We start from the raw sequence: 17,731 nt of genomic DNA, 5'->3' as shown, positions 1-17,731 counted from the left end.
ACTTTAGACTTAAGAAAGAATATTTTACATCATAAATGCTGTTCAGCCACACTGTTAGCAGTGGTTGTGGCTCCTGTGCAAAAATGCAAGGTTTAAACCAAAGTCAGACTTGCTGTACAGCAATGATAAGTACAAGGTGATTGCAGTGCAGTTAAAAGAACATGAACTGTATGATTCTACCTGAAATAAGGTGATTGCTTAAGACATGAAGACAGAAAAAGGAGTATTTGAACAGGATAGAGCAACAGAAAGCTTAGGAAAATATCAAGTGCTTAGCCATAAATAGTGTGGCATTTCATAGAGTGTCCATTTTTAGGGAAACAAAGTCAGCATAAGCCAGAAAAAAAATCAACTCTTTATTTTGTTAAAGCCAGTGATAATTTTCAGTCCCCTTGTGGTACAAACACTATGAACATAAATTAAAGAGATAAAATACTTGAGTTAAAAAGAGCATTATTATGTACGTACACAATGTACATTATCTGATAAAAACATACAGCAGCCATTATTTTTAGAGCAGGTAAGTACAACAGAGATTTACCGTATCTTAAAGTCTCAAAAGCAAACTATGTCTAATAGTAACAAACAGCACAGATTTCAAAGGAAAAAAACAGAGAGTTGGCTCCCCAAACCTCAGATTTTTGTCACTAACTTAAGTAGGATCAAGATTTCACTCAAAATGTTTAAAATGGAATGTCCCTAAACCTATATTTATACAGCTTGATATTAATTTTATTCAAGTATGTGAGCACAGATACAGCAAGGCAATTTGATTTAAAAATTATGTTCTTTTATAAGAGAGTAAAATTCTGAAGGACTTACTGCAATTTCAGTATTTACTTCATGTTTGCTGAACCTGTAAACAACCACATATGCAGAAACTCCTGCCACACAGAAAATTCGGCTTTCAGGACACCAGTACATCATCTGAACAGCAAAAGGATCTTCTTCCACAATCTCAGCTGTTGCTTTTCCTTCTCCCAGTTTCTGTTTTTCGAAGACCTTTGATGTTTTTAATTTGTACAACATCTGTAGAGTAACTGGAATATATTGAAACATATAAAAAAATACTGACTAACATGAAGCAAATCAGTTATAAAATGCCTCAGTTCCCATTTTCTTTTCAGTTGTGGCATAACAAAGAATCTTATGAAAGCCTAAGAGGAGAAGAAGATGGGTATTACACAACACAGATAATATTCTGGTACATAGTACTGGTAAGATACATATTTAATATTTCCAAAACGGATATTTGTCTGTGAAATACTTCTTAGTACTTTCTGGGACAGGATGTCAAAGGTGTATGTTAACCATTATGTCCATAATTAGGCTTATACTCAATGTTATATAGAGACTCTGATAATGCTGCTATTTTCCAAATGAGATGTGAAACTAAGATTTCATTTGTCTGAGGTTATTGTCTTGCTAGAATGTAAAGACTGTATGGCACTTCAAGAGAAAACATTAAGAAAGTATTCTGGTAGCCTGGGCAACAAAGACTTTGTGAATGAACAGGACGTCTAAAATGTTTTGAATTTCTTGACTAACAAGTAAATCTGTATTTATACCTGTATATAAAACCTTAATATCCAGAAGCCTTTGTCAAGACTAGAACTCCACTGCAGTGAATTCTGGAGGTAAAGGAGGGATTATAATTAACCCCATTTTGTTTTATTGACATTCCTCCCTGTTTTTTACTACTTTTACATTAATTTATCAGTGGCATTAATTAATAACTGCATAAGGTCAGAAAAAGTCAGTCAGGCACAGCACCTATAAAGGTGTGTATATACATAAAGGCAAAGCGGTTACATAGAATCATAGAATCTCGAGTTGGAAGGGACCCATAAGGATCACATATGTTAGTGTAATTGTGGTAGATCAGTCTAGCTAGCTAGTGTAACAAGACCAACAAAAAGATGGAAGAACGGTGTTTTAGTTATGTAACTGGAGGACGAACACAGCAAAATTACATTTTCATTTTGCAGTGCAGATATATTGCAGGAGTTTTAGCATGTAACATTTTTTATATTTTTAAAAGTTTTAGCATATAAAATGCTACAAAATTTTCACAAATTACAGCAAGTGTTTCTGTAATGAATATATAATTCTTCCTGCCTTCTGCAGCAGTGGAAGAGGCCTCAGAATGCCCTTAGTCACAGTGGCAAATCTAGAGTGGCACTTCAAATCAGACATCATGGGTCCATGCATACTAGGATTGGAAGAATTACAGAATCATAGGGCACAAGTACAAAGCCAGACTCTCTATGCTTCTGTGAATTACTAGGTACCATCTGCACAAGGGCAAATAAGAAACAGCAATGGCTTTTGAGCAAAGATACCTTTGGAAAACTGCTTCAGTGGCCTAGCAATTCCCTGTCTCCCACAAATCTGTGCTTTCAGATACAAAATTACACAATTAAAATATGTCTCAAAGCAAAGTATTTTGTGCCTTCAAATACCAGTAAGATATTAAGTTTGCTATGAAATCTCAAACAAAATTTGAAGTCCATTAAAAAAAGTTAAGACCTTGTAAATAATAAAGCTTTGTAATAATTAAAACCTTGTAAAGAAGTACCACCAAGTACAGCACCAGTAACTCAGTACATGCCCTGAAAAGCAGGACTAAGACCAGGACATCAGAGATGCACTGAAAGTACCATTACTGTTGAAGGGATTGTGAATATTCACGATCATCTAAGCTTTTACCGCTAAGAAAAATTCCTACTGCAGCATGTACATACTGATTAGTGGGTTATGTTTATATTCCCTGTGAGAAGTTTTTTCCTTTCCCCATTCCTGCCAGAACTATAGAAGAAATGACTAGCACACTGATTCCTGTGCAGTGTATACACTAAATGCTTTGGGGTCTTGCAACAGTCTGTATTGTTTCACCCTAATTTTAATGCCTGCGTTTGCACATTCTTTGTCAAGAGCGTAAGTATGTAATGAAGTATGCACAAGGCAAGGTCTAATGCCTCACACTGCTTCTCTAAATAAAAGTCATTATCCTATTTTTGTTCAAATTAAAGCACTCTCAAACTTCTGTCTTTGCAGATAAACTGTTTACCTCATTAAAATTTTTTTCTTTTTGGTGTTCACAGTAACTTGAAAATGCTGTAAGATGTAAACTCCAAGCAGCATGTATCTGTTTTTCCTCCATTTCCAAATAGACAAATCATATAATAGAAAAAGAACTCCTAGTCATGTTCAGTTGACATGCCTATGTAAAATTCCTTTGTGAAATGAGGCTTTGGAAATCCTAATTTTCTCTGTCCATCCTGATGAGTGAAAATATTTGGTATTAGGCAAAAAGAGAACTACCTGACAAAGTCATCAGGTTTAGCTGACATAAAAATCTTGTAAACATTCCCCATACTTTGCTGGAAATGGTAGCAGTATTAATCATTACAATTCTGTGGCACAACGTGGAAGTAGCAGGTAGTTTAAGTATCTCATACTCCGTGTTCTTGGCGACCATTACTGACTGGTTATTAGGGTCAAATTAAATCTCTGTATGCCTAACATTTCATACAGAAGTTTCTCACACACTCTTTTCTTTAAGAGACTGATACTTCATAAAAGAGATATTCTACCCAGGCATCCCTGTACCACAGAAGAGACAGAATAGAAGGCAACTCTACTGCAACTTTTGTTAAGCACAGTCACATTATTTGAACCAGAATATTTTAGCTTTCAACCAAAATGTATGTATATTTTTAATAAATATACTTTACTAATAAGTACCATATGTATTTTCTGTAAGGGAAAATGCTGGGTTTTTATATGTGTAGTTATAGCTAGAATGTATGGAACAAGTATTTGTTTTCCTAGCTTTTTCCTGCTAGGATGAATGGAAATGCTTCCCAATTATTTCCTGGAACTTGAGACTGGACAAGAAAAGATTTAGGTCTTCTCCACCCTCACCAGATTAGACATGTATTGAGAAGTATTATTGTATTTTAGTATTTTATTTTTACTTAGCTGTAAAAAAGACTATATTGTACTCAGAATAGAAGAGACATGACAACTGGAACTGAATATTAGATCTAATTGAGCCCACTTTTTTATACATACAACAAGATTATGCCCTAGGGATTTTTTACCAACACTTCGTCCTTCACAGGTTTTGGTATGTTGGATCTGGAGTTTTTGTTCCTCTTACAGACTTTCACTCTTTTCTCTCTAATATACCTCATTAGCAGTGTTTTTTTTCCTAATTTAATAAAAATTTGCTTAATTTCACCTCATTATTCCTAATTATATCATCCCGGGTATTACTACTCATACTGTTAAATATCATGTTTTATATATATGTGTGTGTGTGTGTGTGTGTGATTTGTCAGCATTATATAAAAGTGAACTTTAGAAACTTACTGGCAGAAGCATCCCAAAACTTTACTGATCCATCTGCATGGCTTAAAAAAATATAAAAATTAAATGTGTTAAAACAAGATGCAATTCTAAAAACATCTTCTACTTTCAGTGAGTGATAAACATAAGCAAAAAAACCATATCTTGCTCATGTGGTAACTCTCCATACCTTACTGACAATATATAATGATATATATACTAACTATAAGAAAATATTTTGTTATTAGTTAGTTTGATTCTGTTAATAAAATACTTTTTCATGCATTTCCTACAGAAAACTAAGCTCCCAATGAATTTTAAGATCGCAACAGCAAGAAATTAATTCCCATACTAATGACAAGTTTAAGTTACAGCACTTTTGGCTTTGCAGTGGGCCAGCATCAAGCCTACGCACTCTAAAAATGCCATGTATAATGAACTTTGAAAAGACAGAGGGTAACTTCATTTTGCTTACTACCTTACAGCTGTGTTCTTTTTATTAACATAAAATCATCCCCGAAGTAAAGCTGGAGAAAGGAGACATTTCTGTTTAAAATGAGAATAATCCCTTCATCACCTTATTGGTACTATTGCACACATCATAATGTTACTTTTTAAAAACAGGTGTTAAGTATCATTGATATTATAGCAATATATTGCTATGATCAGCATGGCTGAGACCAGAAGGAAACACAGAGTGCATCATAGCTGAATAGCTTCTGTTTTACAGCATGGCCCCTTGAAAATCCATCAGGCATTGCTCACGGGGCTTCTACTGCAATCTGAGCCTTTCTATGCCTTTTTGCTATGGGGCTGTCTCTCCACTCACAAGGTAAAATTCATCCCAGTGCACCACACCCTCACTAATGCTGGGGTATTAAAATGAATTCCCAAACTGTCCCCAGATACAAAGTCCCCAGAAGGTCAAAGGACAACAGCTATAGAAGAACAGCTGTTCCCCTTTTTAAAGCTATTCTCTATGCCCTTCAAGGCCAAAATATTTTCTTGTAATGGATTCTGCTTTCCAAAGACCCCATCTTCACAGGTATATAGACTTGCTGTCTAACACTGGGGCCTCAAATGGTAATTCTTAATGGTAGTTCACCCCTGAGTACAAAGTTCTATTTTCTACAGCAAATGGGAATTTCTGTGGTGACTCTGCACAAGGGAGAAAAACTACATACCTCAAATGAAGAGGCCAGGATATGCATACTCTGTGAAGGGTCAACTCTTATCTATAGCTAACCCACAATCAAAAGCTGTAGACACTAACATTTTAAAAGTACCAATCCTCAGTTTCATTCTCACCCTGTAATAATGATTTCGGGATATGTCTGAGCTCCAAGGTTCCATGCTCCGCCACTGATAGGCCACTCCTAAACAAACAACAAGAGTACAGAGATCACAACTAATTCTGATGAATCCTGCTTCGTTAATTTTTAAACTCAGGAGTAAGCAACATCTTCCTCCAAAAGGCAATACAACTCATAAAAGGAACAAAAATATGTAGCATTCAAGGCTTTTAAAGCTTACTAACATTTTTATATTATCAATTAAGGCTTTTGAAACTTAATAACATTTTTATGTTATCAATTAAAGTTCTATGTTTTTAAAATATTTCTGCACAGCTGACACTCAACAATCCAAAATAGGAACTAGAGGAAAGAGTAACAAACAGTTCTGCTACTCTTTTCAGATTGCTTGACTCTTGGAGTTTCTATAGGACATTGAATAGGCTGAGACCCTATTTTGAGGATGAAGACTACTGAAGAAGCTGGCCCAGGAACAAATATCTGAGCATGATGCCACGAGATGTGAGATAAGGGAGTGCAACTTTTACAGAACATAGGAAATCATCATCTCTTCTCTGCTTTTTGTTTACTAATGGCAAGACTCCCATTTTCTTCCTTGGTCTAGGCTGGTAGAGCGAAATGCTGGTGTGTGCCTAAAGCTCGATATGTATGGATACAGGACACAGGATGTGGAGGACGACATATGTGCAGAGTGGATGAGGACGTGTGCAGAGTATAAGTGGGTGGAAAAAAAACTGCGAGCACAAACTGGTTATGTGGATACACGGAATGGATGCTTGTGGGTACAGAAATGGGTGGGTGGCAAAGAGTGGCTACCTACATTCAGAGTGTATATTTGTAAGTGCACAAATAAAGCAAGGAGACAAGAGAGTGTGCAATGAATACAGGTAGGTGGTGAAAAGTTTGGGAAACTATGTATATGAGGTAAGGATAGATAAGCAGACAAATTCAAATAAGAGAAAAATAGTTTCTGAAGCACATTGCTGAATCAAGATCTATAAGAAGTAGATAGGGCCCGGTTTCTCAGTTCATGGAAAACAAGGCAGCTCCAAGGAGAATACTTTTGTTAATATGAATAGAAAACTGATGATGTCTGATTTTTTTACCCAATATTTTTTCTAATTTATTTATTATGATGGATTAGTTCTAGTCAAAACATAACCAGATTAATGCTTGTAATTTATAAAATAATTGCATTTCCTCTTTTTATTTCTGCAGCTGTTGCTATTTCTAAAAGCATTAAGACTTTGGTAGCTCAGTAAAATAATTATTAAAATCCCTATTTAATAAAAATCTCACAGACATGCTGTCAACCCTCACCTTTCACTGCAGCTCTTCTGCTAGGTTCTTTCAGTTATAATGTTTTCACTTTTTTCTTTGATAGCGATAACTTATCCATACAAATTTGAATTGTACACTGATGGATTTTCTTTAACTCAGTCTGATCTGGCATAACTTCAGCAGCCTAATGATTAAGTCCTATATAATGGTCATTAATGGTTGTGCTTAAGCAATGGTGTTTCTGAGGGACAAATACCAGGCTGTAAGCATGCTGCTAAACTGCTGGTTGGACCAACTTGAAAGTGATTATTAAAGAAGTAAAATGAAAATTGGTAAGATGTTACAAAAACATAGGTTGTACATCTGTTTTCTTTGTTTAAAAAAAATATTGGTTTTGTTTACCTTATTGCTGTATCCTTGCTTTTTATGTTTTGCTCCTACAGAATAGAGTACAGGAATCAAATCTGGAGGACAGTCCGCAAAATATTCTGTGCAGGTAACAGGTGACTCATGAATGTCAATGGGATACGGATTTTCAAAGATTGGAAAACTAGTTAAGGAAGACAATTTATTAGAAGCACTGTGACAAACTGAGCCATAGAAGAAAACATATTCTTATATTAAAGTGTATAAAAGAATCTAAGTAAAAAATTACTAATAAAGTACATTTTCCCTTATTTATTCAAACATATGTATTGTTTTTAATGTCAATAATAATGTGCAGTTACTCAAATAAAGATAAAAAAAATCCACTGCTGTGACAAGAATCCTCTTGTAACATAAATACCTATTCATGTGTATAGTTCCTAAGGCTAATAGGACTACTTATGTGAATGAGGATTAGGAACTAATTTTTCCCAACCTCTCAAAATCTTATTTATACAGAGGTAACACATTTTCTAGAAGCTTCAAGGTTCATGGATATGATATATACTGTGACCTAAGAACTACTTATATAACTGTGGATTTTATATTGAGCAGCTTAGCTTATTGGGTTGGTAGACTACTGATTCTACAATGAACAATTGCAATTACAGATGAAGTAGATCTCAGTTGATTTCTCACTTCCATCAGTTTGGACGGTCTGATAAGAAGGAAGGCCTCACTTCTGGCATATTACACAACGTTATTCACAATTCAAAAATGTAGGAAATCTGGTTCCGATTTCAGTTACATCCATTTATATTGCTGAGATGATTTGAATTATTCTTGAAAGTAAGTGAGATCAGAATATGATTCACTTAAAATGTTTCAAGACATTAAGGGCAAAATCGGTTCCTAGTTATACCAGTGTGAATGTGGATCTACACTACTGGTAATGTTGGAGGCAGAACAAAATAAATAGAATTGGATTCTGCATTACATGATGTATAGTTCCTCTTTGATATGAAGATTGATTCTGATGTGAAAGAACTATTTGTCATTTAAACCAGCAACTGGATCATGAAATAATCCTGTAGATCCACTACAAATCAATGCCATTATTTATTAAGATACTTAAGTAAATACTTAAGTGGTAGTCCCTGTGGAGTCTAGTGAAGTTAGGCATGCATGTAAGTAGTAGTTGAATCTGGTTTCCAAAACACACATTCAGGTCATAATTCAGCATGTGACCAAGTATTACTTAACTTCGATGTTGAGTGAATGTTTGAGGGCTATGCTGAAGGGACCACAGATTTAGATTTATTCCCAAACTTAAGAACAAATATTATCATAAGTTCCTGTTGATTAGCTGATCTTAGCTCTTAAGGTGGAGGTAAACATATAGAGTGAATTATTACCAAGAGTAAATGATTTCGGACAGTAAAATGACATTGCATGATAACATTTGGATTTTTATTATCATTTGCTGGACAGTTAAGATATACAAATAACTTTATATAAGACTTCATACTTACTTGCTTTGTGTCAGGTCAACAACAATGAGATCTTTTTCCAAAAGCACAACTACAGCATAGGGTTCTTGAAATTCTGTAGGCGAGGAATCAAGTATGAAAGACATGGAGTTCTCCTATTAGTCATTTTAAACAAGCAAGTCATATTTATGTTCTCTAAACATTCACAGTATATTAAACAAAAGTTTTGAGGTACAAATCCTAGACATATCCACAAACTAGACGTATCTGCAAACTAGGGCCAGACAGGAACAGAGAAATGACTTTTGGGCACTATTGCTGATCAACATATGTGCAAACTAGGGCCAGACAGGAACAGAGAAATGACTTTTGGGCAGTATGGCTGATCAACATACATAGCAGAAATAGAATTGGCATATTATAGCATGCCAGCATGATGGTATACTGAAAGTAAAGAAATAGAATATGACTAAGTTGTGTGTATCACTGTATTGCTGAATCCAATTATTATACAGAAAATGAATTTTGCTGTCCAGTAGTAATACTTCTACTGTATACAACTGTTCTTCAAAAACAGATTGTGAACAGCTGGTCCAGTCCACTTGATGATACACAATACCCTCATTTCCAAAGCAATTCCAAAGGAATATTCCAAAGGAATCCTGTAAGTCTGCTGTGTTCAATTCAGATACCGACACGCTCCTTCCCGTACACTCTTTAGGAGATTATATTGTTTGTTTTTTTATTTAATGCTTTTTTAATGTTTATTTTTATTATAAATAAACAGTTAAAATGACAAATAAATGTTTCCCTTGATGCATAGGGTGCATTAGTTTACATAGGATAAAAATTATTTAAAAAAATATAAATGTGAAATTACGACTCTCTTTTCAACAACAGCAAACCATTCCAGCATGTGCAAGCTCAGAGTACACTCTTCAGATGGCTGATACCAAAAGGCTGAGTAAATTGACAGCAACTGATTTACCTTCCTTTCAGGCCAGCTATGACTGCACATTTGTGGCCTGTTTTTATACAAGGCTATGAATAACACAGGTTAAACCAAAATTTTTAAATATTAGTGTGTGAGCAGGGGAAGGGGCTACCAAATCTTTGTACTGGGAAGTGTCACTGCTCTTCAGATGGCTGATACCAAAAGGCTGAGTAAATTGACAGCAACTGATTTACCTTCCTTTCAGGCCAGCTATGACTGCACATTTGTGGCCTGTTTTTATACAAGGCTATGAATAACACAGGTTAAACCAAAATTTTTAAATATTAGTGTGTGAGCAGGGGAAGGGGCTACCAAATCTTTGTACTGGGAAGTGTCACTGTATTTGACACAGTTCAATGAAGGCCCAAACTAACTTTGATTACTGAAAATTAAATTTTTATATGACATTGAAACAAATATACACTTTATTTTTGCTAAGTGTTTTTAATATGTATTTGATTTAGCTACATATAAAAGATTTATTTTACTTTTCTGCTTGATGGCTTAAAATGCTAAACTTAGTTTCTGTTTGAATTACAGCTTTTCTTAATTTACTCTCTGGAGTTTTCTGTGAATGTACTTCAGGATATGGTAGCCCCACAATATGCAGCAAAACACTTTTAACAGTTCAATTCAGGCTGAAGCGTAAGAACTTTTTTGCAGGTAAGTGATAGTTTAATCTTCAATAATTTAGCAATCTGTAGATTTTCAGCCTCATCAAAAATGTCAGAAATCTAAGCACACGTTTGATTAATAGCAATATTTCCTCACACTAGCCCATGTGTTTCAAGCTTATATCTGGAGATTTATGCATGCTTTATTGTCCTCTCATTACTTGCTTCCTATATTGAGAAGGCAAACAAGTTCCAGTTACTTTCAGTGATGTGGTTTTCTTGAGATGGAGACAACTTTGCGAATGGAAGTCCCTGGAATGGAATTAAGGTATGAGAGAAGATCACTTCATTTATATTTTCCATAACTGTGTTTTGCTTAATAAACTCACCATTTGGATATGGGGTTTCACAAAAAGTTAAAAAATCAACTATAGGGTGATCCATTTCAAGAACTGTAATTGCTTTCCCATGCATGATTGTTAAACTTGGTCTTCGGCAAGCCTTATCGTATGACAATCCACCAGAAAATATCACAAATGGTTCACTGTATTAAAAAACGCAACATAGTAATTATAAGTTTACATAGTACATACAAGTTTACATTATAGGTTTAGTACCTTTAAATAATAATAAATAGCTTTGCAAAAAGAAAGAGGGAAAGATTTTAAAAGGACTTTAACTCCAGAATGTAACACTGAGTGAATTACAGAATTAAAAACATACCTGTTTTTACAGGTCTTGTACTCTACTTTAAGAATTGGTTTACAAGACTCAGGTTTTTTTCCATCTCTTTGAATTTTTCCTAAGGAAAGAAAGAAGATGAAAACTGTATTAAGGCATCATGATAATAGAACTATCAAACTAAAACATACACATTGAAGCAACTGTATAAGCAGTAAGAGAATGGAACTATAAAGCTACAGAATATGATGAGTATTAGCTCCTATTTCCATAAAATATGCATGTCTAAATTAATTTCATTTATTATGGCTTTAAGTTTTTACTGCCACATACACCTAAAGGACCACAGACCACATTTCAAAGACATCTAAAACCCATGCAGATTACTGAGAAGGATGACACTTAACTAATAATTAATGAATTTGACCAAATGTATACCTTTTTTCTGAACACATTTATGACCACAAACAGCTTAATTTTTTCCTAAGTCATTCTTAGATTGACTCAATTCCTTCTGTTGACAAAATGGTACATGCTCTAGGAGTGTAACTAGTTGAGTGATAAAATTAAATGAAGCGTGCAATTGAAATACATGAGTTCTTGGTTATTTATGGCTCAGTACTTTCTTCCAGTCAGAGAAAAGTCACTTGTAAACCAAAAAAATAACAATTTTGGTTTTGTTACTTTGCAAAGCCTATGCTTGTTTTCAATAACAACATGATTGGAGGATATAGTGTAGATGGATCCAGGCTGTTCTCAGAGGTGCACAGCGACATGACGGGAGGCAAAGGACTCAAGTTGTGACATGGGAAATTCTGGTTAGATATTAGCAAAAAAATTTGTAACATGAGGGTCATTAAATACCAGAAGACATTGCCCAGAGAGGTTGTGCAATTTGTCGTTGGAAGTGTTCAAGTGTTCAGTGTCAGCTGGACACTGCCCTGAGGTAACTGATCTAATCAGGCCTGTTTTGAGCTGGGGGTTAGACTAGATAACCTCTGAGAGGTCCCTTCTGACATAAAGTACAATTCTATGACTAAAAATGCTAAAATAAAAGGAATTAGGAAATTTAAGAAAATGCTAAAACTTTTCTGGGCTACACAGATCTTGCCTTCCCCTTCTTTCTTCCTCTCCATCCAGTCAGGCTTCTTGGTAACATATTGATTTGCAATAGAGTTAATACCTTTTAACCTCATTTATAGGAAGCAATGGCATAAAAGTCCCAGCCATAAAAGATACAGCCATTTCTTAGTATGGCTCCTTTAAATTCTTCATTGCAGTGACTTGAGAAACCTTGTACCATCTCTATAACAAGCAACACAGTGCCTTGTACAAAATGTATTACTTCTTGTGAAAATTGCACATATGAGCACACAAGTACAAAATATAAAAGAAAGAAATGTGAAAATCCCATAGCCTGAGGGTGTCAAAGACTAGCAGTAGACTATTAAGATGAATTGGATAAAAGAAGACATTAGAGCAATATTACCCAGTAAGAGGTATTTATGACACCAATTAAAAAAAAAGTTTGATCAAAATTGCTCTCTGATTTTTAAAATATTTTGCAGCTACTTTGCAGATTAAAATATTTGTGCAAGAAGCAACTCTGGATCTGGGCTACAATAAAAAAATGAAATAAACATAGATATTAGCAAACAGCATGAAGAATATTGTATTGCTTCTTAGTTATACATTTTAACTATCAAAATTACCATGTGGAATTGTGGTCTGGAATGGTCTGTTAGGACTTTTCAGATTCCATAGGGTCAAGCTGCCATCAGAGTGACTGCACATGAACTGTTTCCCTTCATGATGCCAAGCAACAGAATGAATAGCCTACAGAAATGAAAGAAGAACTTGAGACTGAAACGGAATACAGTGTTTACACTAATGATATTTTAATGTATGACTTTGGATTATATTAATCTAGTGGTATATCAACAGTTGGATGGTTCTTGTTTGTCTAAAGTCCATTACCAGCACTTTTTAGTAACCAATAGCTGTAATCTACTGCTAGTCAAGCAAAAGAATTCATTATAAATGCAAACATAACACAATAATGTAAGAAAGCCTGTACTGAATCAGACCAAAATTGAAGGAACAAGGTATAAGGTAAAAGCATAAGAACAAGGGACATACAGTGCAATTGTAGTATGTCTGATAGCTCTCCTTAGAAGTATTTCACGTGGCAAACATACAGGGAATTCTGTGTGACAAGTTTTACAGGTAACATAAAACACATGCAGTCTTCCCCAGAGGACTATTTAGGAAAAGTAGAAATAGTACCCTGTTCTTGAATAATTCCCCCCCCCCGCATACTTAAGTTTCAGAGCAAGTACACAGAAATCTGGGATGTTTAATATAAAAACCAAACTGCTAAAGAGACCAGGGTTGTTTCATTGCTATAGGAAATTAGCAAAACAATGATGTAAGATACTTTTGGAACAGATAGCGCTTCAGAGAAGAGCAATATTGCACTCCTATGTACACAATGCAAGTACCACATGATGAATGTTACGTATGCCAAAAAGCAACACTTCAAAAATTAATAGACTGTTCTTAGTATTTTGTGCATAATTAGGGGAACTGACTGAAAATATCCATAATTACATCAAACTAGCTGAAAGGATAATGGTGTAAGTCCTTCATTTTCACTGGAATGTGCTGGAAACTAGTAAAAGCCATTTTCTGGCAAAACAAAGTATTGCTTCATTGTATACCACAGTTTCTCACACACCCCCCTCAGAAGCACAAACTCATAGAATTTTCCCTTGAATCCATTTCCCTTCCAGAAATGTTAGCTGCCGAATAGCAAAAAACACAATATGTTTTTATGTAAATGTAAATAGAAGAGACCTATTTTTGAATGCAGTTTAATAAATTCCCATTTCTGCAACTCAGGAAATGCTAAGGCCTTGCATGCACTTACAATTGCATATGGCCATTTACCTCATTTATTCAAATCACTTTAAAATCATGCCTGGGTATTCATAAGTCAGCATTGGAGTTGTTCATATCAATTTTGCTTAAGCTGACCAGAAATAAACCTAAGTGCTACTGGTCACTATTCAAATCTCCATGTTGGTCTTCCCCTTTTAATAAGCATATTGATTGTTACGGTTGGTAACAGCTCATGGTCTGGAGGGAATATGAGAAGAAACCAACGAAAAGGCTGCGACCCTTTCCCAAAACTTTACTCAGCTCCTGAGGCTGGACAGCATAGCCACAAAGGAGCCTTTGCATTAAGATGACCCAGACATCTTAACAGGAATCTGACGTGCCTTGTATATGAATGCTTTGCTAACACACTAGTAAGCTAGTTATGCCAATAAAGACTCAACAAACGGAGTTGAACAAAGTGAACTCTGGATCTTCGAGTGACATAATGGGTGTCACTCAAACTTCTACCTACCAGAGGGGGGGCTGGCACACAATTCCTCTTGAAGACCCAGAAGATACCAAACTATAATTGAAGCAACAAAGGATAACACAGAAAGATGGTTCATACAGAGTCCAATGCCATTGCCCTCAAGTAGTAAGAACCTTAGATCTGTGGGGAGCGCTGCTTCACTTACACGGAAGGCATGTCCATCCTCGTGCAAATTAATTCCGACAGGAGCTCATTCATGCTTGCTATCATGCCAAATTTGAATCTGCTTTTGACGTGTTATCACACATAGAAACATTTCACATGGTTACAGTCGCTAACTGTGTCTGAGCAGGAGCTAGTAACTAGCAGCTGACAATTGTACCAAGCTGCTTGTTAAACTGCCTCTCAGCTGCTAGGTGCCACCTGCCAGCATAAACCTCCTGTTGAGCAGAGCTGAGGCAGAGTGCTCCTGTCACAGACAGTTGGCATAGCAGCAACTCAAACTCACCTGTTAGACTTTGCCCCAAAACAGGCAAGAAATACTTAGAATTGCTTTTGGAGGTATCAGCTGGGAGTCACGACTAATACTGAAAGGTGGTACTGAATAAGTCCCTACTTTTCTCTCTGCTAGAATATGTCTAGCATTCTGAGCCACTTCGTTAGCATCCACACAAAAAAGGAGCAGTTACTTGCGTAGAACAGGAGTTCATCACGGTGGGTGACTCATGGGAATGTTCACACAGTGTATGCACATAAAGCATATCACTCCAGATTGGGTATGTTTCTCCTTCTGCAATACCCACAGTGGTTGCATACATATTCCATCTTCTCTCATACTCAGCATGTACTAAAATTAAGCATGCCCAACAACATTTCAGTTCCTTCCCAATCACAAACCTCCTCCAGTTAGAAGAACTCATGGGAACTCTAGGACAACTTTTAACCATATTTTGAACAAGCACCATACTCATCTCATCCTACTGGTTGAATCTTAAGAATCCTTTGTGTTAGCAGTACTGCAGGACCATTACAGCAAGGGCCACATCCGACTTGGTACTTTCATAATGGCATGGTGCTTGATAAAGGTAGGGAGTTGTCATTTGGCAAATGTCTCTTGTGAACTCTACAGCTTCATTTTGGAGATGTCTTCTAATGAAAGATGATGACTATGCTTCAGGAATCTCTGAATGTGCTTTGACACAACCTGTCAAACTTTTAGACAGTCTGCGTATGAAGATGGCTGGTTTTTTGTGTCTGCCGACTATCAATAATAACTTGAGAATCCTTTGAAGGATCTGTCTTGTTTATGTGCTCTCTGTTTATACTAATTGATGGAAATAAACTTTTGAAGGAATTTATAAAAGGGCTTGCAAGGAAAGCCTTTTATAGAGGGCATCATATAGGAGCACTGATTGAGAGGGCCTGAATATCTCATACATATTGCCACTGAGAAGATGACAATCATCATCACACAAAGAAAGAAATTTGCAGCTGACATCTTGAAGAGCAGACACAAGAGTCTTTAGCAGCAGAGAACATTTTAGTCTCTTGAGAAGCTTTGACACAGTAGAGAAGAAAACAAACTCCTTGTATCAGGAGTTGATGAACTGAGGCAGCCTCTAACCCGTCATCAGGGGGGCTTAAAGAGAGACAGGACTACTTTTAGCTTCAGTAAGTAAACCGTAAGTATCAGGAAGAAGCTTTAAAGGGAAGATACAGGTTTACAAGAATACCAAGTGGAGAAGTTCCAGATGATGCAACTTGTACATCCTTTTCTACCCTTGGTGAGAAGCTCTATCATTTGAAATGAGCAGACATGTTTTATTTGTGAAAGGTTCCCAGCCTTCAAGACATGAAGTATAGCATGATGAAGATGGAGTAAGGAATGCAGCTGTAAATGCTGCAGGTCTGTGACAAGGGGCCAGTCTTCAGCTCTACCACTTACAAGCTATTGGGTTGTCTCAGTGAGCTGTTTATTCTAGGAGCAACGTGTCCATGACATGAATCTGGATGGCAAGGAAAATGAAAGGGCATACTTCTACAAGTATTGGACAGATCCTGCTAATATTGTAGGAAACAACTCACCTCCCTGTCATAAGATTACCCATATTCTGAGGAGAATATGCAAGTCTCATGTGATGTGAAGCATCACACTAGTATGACAATGCCATGCAGCCTAGAAAGGATAGGCAAGATTTCACAGTGGTGATGTCCGAGTGGATTGAGAACCGTTATCTCTTGATGATCCTTTTGTCAGCCAACTGTGCAAGTGTGCATCTGAGCTGAGTGTCCACTACTTCTAAGACCTCAATTAAAAAACAGCATTCAACATAGTGAAAAAATTGAATGGAAGAGACCTTTTAATAATGGTTCTCACTGACAATGAAATGAAAGCATTTCATGAGGCTGTATGAAAAGAAATATCTTTAAATTCATGAGATATGAAACTGTTCCTCTCTATAACAATTGAATGTCAGCAGATATAGTCCTCATCTTGAACTTAAAAAGGAAGAATATTTAGATTTGTAGATAGACTATCAGTTACCAGCCTCCTTTCCTCTTCTGTAACAAAAATATCTGCCGTTAACTTCTCGCTCCTGTGCTGCACAGTGACAGGTTCTACAAATCTGAATAACAACAGAGAGCCTCCTTCTCAACAGCCGGTCTCGGGAGACTGAAATCCAATGCCGTCAAGGGTAACACAGAGCAATCCAGTTGAGGCTTGATCCTGTGAAAGGATGAGTATTCGGATGGAGTCTTGAGGATGCTGACATTTATTTTGAGTGACATTACCAAGCTGGACAGCTATCTGAAGATTACAGAGAAGAAAGAACTTGCCTCGGTGATGAACACTCACAGTCCATCAAAGACAAGAAAATAAGCTGTTTCTCACAGTATACACCAAGTGCTAATGGAGAAGCCTGGTGCCAGGGGAATTTTTGATACTAAACAGAAGTATCTGCTCCACTGATAAGCCAGAAAAGATCATGCCATCCGACAATCCTTAAAGATGCCAGAAGAGGAAGTGGTGAGTTAGATGAGATTTCCAGTTCTTTCACCATCAAATACTACTGATAAGCCAGAAAAGATCATGCCATCCGACAATCCTTAAAGATGCCAGAAGAGGAAGTGGTGAGTTAGATGAGATTTCCAGTTCTTTCACCATCAAATAGGGTGACTACATTAGTTTCATAGAATCATGGAATAGTTTGGGTTGGAAGGGACCTTTAGTCATCTAGTAGTCCAACCCCCCTGCCGTGGGCAGGGAC

At 36.3% G+C, this 17,731-nt stretch overlaps 1 protein-coding gene across 1 annotated transcript in view; it reads right to left on the bottom strand.

Annotated features, from left to right (window-relative positions):
• The window catches only part of STXBP5L (syntaxin binding protein 5 like), a 216,841-nt gene that overhangs the window by 69,141 nt on the left and 129,969 nt on the right, over positions 1-17,731 (bottom strand). The window contains 8 exon segments of the mRNA XM_009287153.1: positions 823-1,040; positions 4,378-4,418; positions 5,662-5,729; positions 7,350-7,497; positions 8,846-8,918; positions 10,801-10,955; positions 11,135-11,213; positions 12,805-12,928. Of these exon segments, the coding sequence (XP_009285428.1) occupies positions 823-1,040; positions 4,378-4,418; positions 5,662-5,729; positions 7,350-7,497; positions 8,846-8,918; positions 10,801-10,955; positions 11,135-11,213; positions 12,805-12,928 (906 nt within the window).

The sequence above is a fragment of the Aptenodytes forsteri genome, unplaced genomic scaffold, assembly GCF_000699145.1.
Source record: "Aptenodytes forsteri isolate BGI_AS27 unplaced genomic scaffold, ASM69914v1 Scaffold216, whole genome shotgun sequence".
NCBI lineage: Eukaryota > Metazoa > Chordata > Aves > Sphenisciformes > Spheniscidae > Aptenodytes > Aptenodytes forsteri.
Note: the sequence above shows the minus strand (reverse complement) of the source record. Positions and strands in the feature narration are given on the sequence as shown.